Source organism: Propithecus coquereli, unplaced genomic scaffold (genome assembly GCF_000956105.1).
Source record: "Propithecus coquereli isolate 6110/MARCELLA unplaced genomic scaffold, Pcoq_1.0 Scaffold30, whole genome shotgun sequence".
In the NCBI taxonomy this organism is placed as follows: domain Eukaryota; kingdom Metazoa; phylum Chordata; class Mammalia; order Primates; family Indriidae; genus Propithecus; species Propithecus coquereli.
The window spans coordinates 823380-825350 of record NW_012148619.1 but is presented as its reverse complement, the minus strand read 5'-3'; the positions used below and the strand labels follow the sequence as shown (position 1 = coordinate 825350).

The 1971-nt window shown below is 39.0% G+C and overlaps 1 protein-coding gene across 1 annotated transcript in view; it reads right to left on the bottom strand.

Moving 5' to 3' along the window:
• Positions 1-1971, bottom strand: part of TRAF6 (TNF receptor-associated factor 6, E3 ubiquitin protein ligase) — a 29551-nt gene that overhangs the window by 1824 nt on the left and 25756 nt on the right. Inside the window, 1 exon segment of the mRNA XM_012649589.1 lies at positions 1582-1905. Coding sequence (XP_012505043.1) covers positions 1582-1905 — 324 coding nt within the window.

Here is a 1971-nt window from a genome sequence, read left to right as displayed (position 1 = left end):
CTGATCACAAGTCTTGAAACTAATTTTGAAGACCCTAACAATTTCTCCTTGCTTGGTTTATATGTTTCTTACACTGTTCATTCATGGCTCCTTTCCTTGGTCGTCTTCTTTCCTGCACATACTCTATATCTCAATCAGACCTTTCATTATCACGACAAATTACGTCCCCAAATCAATATTCTGAGTCTCAATTCTCTTTGGAGCTTAAGGCCACACATACAGTACATGTCAGTCATCTCCACTTGGATGTTCCCTAGCTGGGTCAATTCATATCTGCAACTCAACACCATTGAAACAGAACTCATTTTTTTTCTGCCTGTACCTCCAATCAGTTCTTCCTGTGTTCACTCTTTTTGGCTAAATGGCCCTTCCATCTATCTAGTGACCAAGGCCAGAAACCAAAAGTCATTCTAGATATCTCCCTGTCCTTCCCTCCTAAATATACATTGGCTCCTAGAGCTATCTTCACTGTTATCATCACAATTCATGCTGTCCTCATTTGAGGTCTTGGTATTCCAACAGCTTGGGTATTGCCACCTCCACCCCACCTCAAATTGTCTACATGATTGCTGGGTTGAATAACATAAAACAAACTACTTGTTGTTCCTCAAATCACCATGCTCATTCGCTCTCACCAGTCTTCTCTCTCCTGTCTTCATGGACAATGTTTTTCATCTGTTTAAGACTCAGCCCAAACATCATGTTTTGTCAAGACTACCTGAATGCTTTGGGTATTGCTAAATGTGCCTTTGCTTCTGCCCATAGCATCCACATATGACTCTGTTAAATAATTTATCACTTTCATGCAGTGTATCCGCCAAAAAAAATTAAAAAAAAAAAAAATTTATCACATTGTGTAATAAACATTTACATTCTTGTTACTATTCTCTACTACACTATAGAAGTGACTATTCCTTATTTACAGTCAAGAATTAAAAGAAAAAAAACTTACCTTTTCATGGCAACCAAAAGTACTGAATGTGCACGGAATTGGAGCTGTAGGGCAGTCTAGGTCATAATGATTAGGCATCTAAAATCCAAAACAAAGGTTGAAAAATACTTTTCCCTGCATCTCATATGTTCTAGTTTGATGAGATCACACTTAAAATGAAGCTTTACATTTCATCTAAAGAAAACTACGCATTATCTACGGCTGCTTTTGTGTCACACTAGGAGAGCTGAATAGTTGCAAAAGAAATTATATAATCCTGAAAGATTAAAATAACATTTACTTCCAAAAGTTATACAGAAAGGAATATCAATATCTCATAACATTCCCCCACTAAATTACTCAAAATTCATTTCAAGAAAATGAATGATGTGTTCCTCTTGCTGGGAACTGGCACCCTCTAGTGGCACTTTAGAAAAAAAAACACCTTGTGACAACTACAACTTTGATAAACTCAATCAGGACTTTCACTGTGGTCTAGACCATTTAACAGGAACCAGTCAACTATATGCACTGAAGCCACGGACTACATCCATTACTTCCCTCATGATCACCTTTCATAAATCATCTTACTTTTTATTAACTGGGGCATATTTTAGCTATACTGAGGAGACTCAGATGTTAGAAGGTACTTCAAAGATAGTTCGTTTGAGCTCGCTCACATACATGCTCTGAGTTTCCATTTTAGCAGTCAGCTCCCGAATTTGATGATCTTGTCTTACAAGGCGACCTTCTAACTGGTGAATGGTTTCCTGGAAATTTTGGACTTCTGGGTGACACCCAGAGGAAACTCGGGACAGAGAGGCAGGATCATAGGGAGTTAAAGCAAGGCTTAAACTATGAACAGCCTGGGCCAACATTCTCATGTGCGACTGGGTGTTCTCCTGTAGGTGGCGTGCCAAGTGATTCCTCTGCATCTAAAAATCAAGCGCAAGTGTTAGGCTGGGAATAGATACCTATTGTGAGGCCTAGGAAAAGGATCTGGCCAGGCCAAATAAGAGGTTTTTAAGTAGCAGCACCAC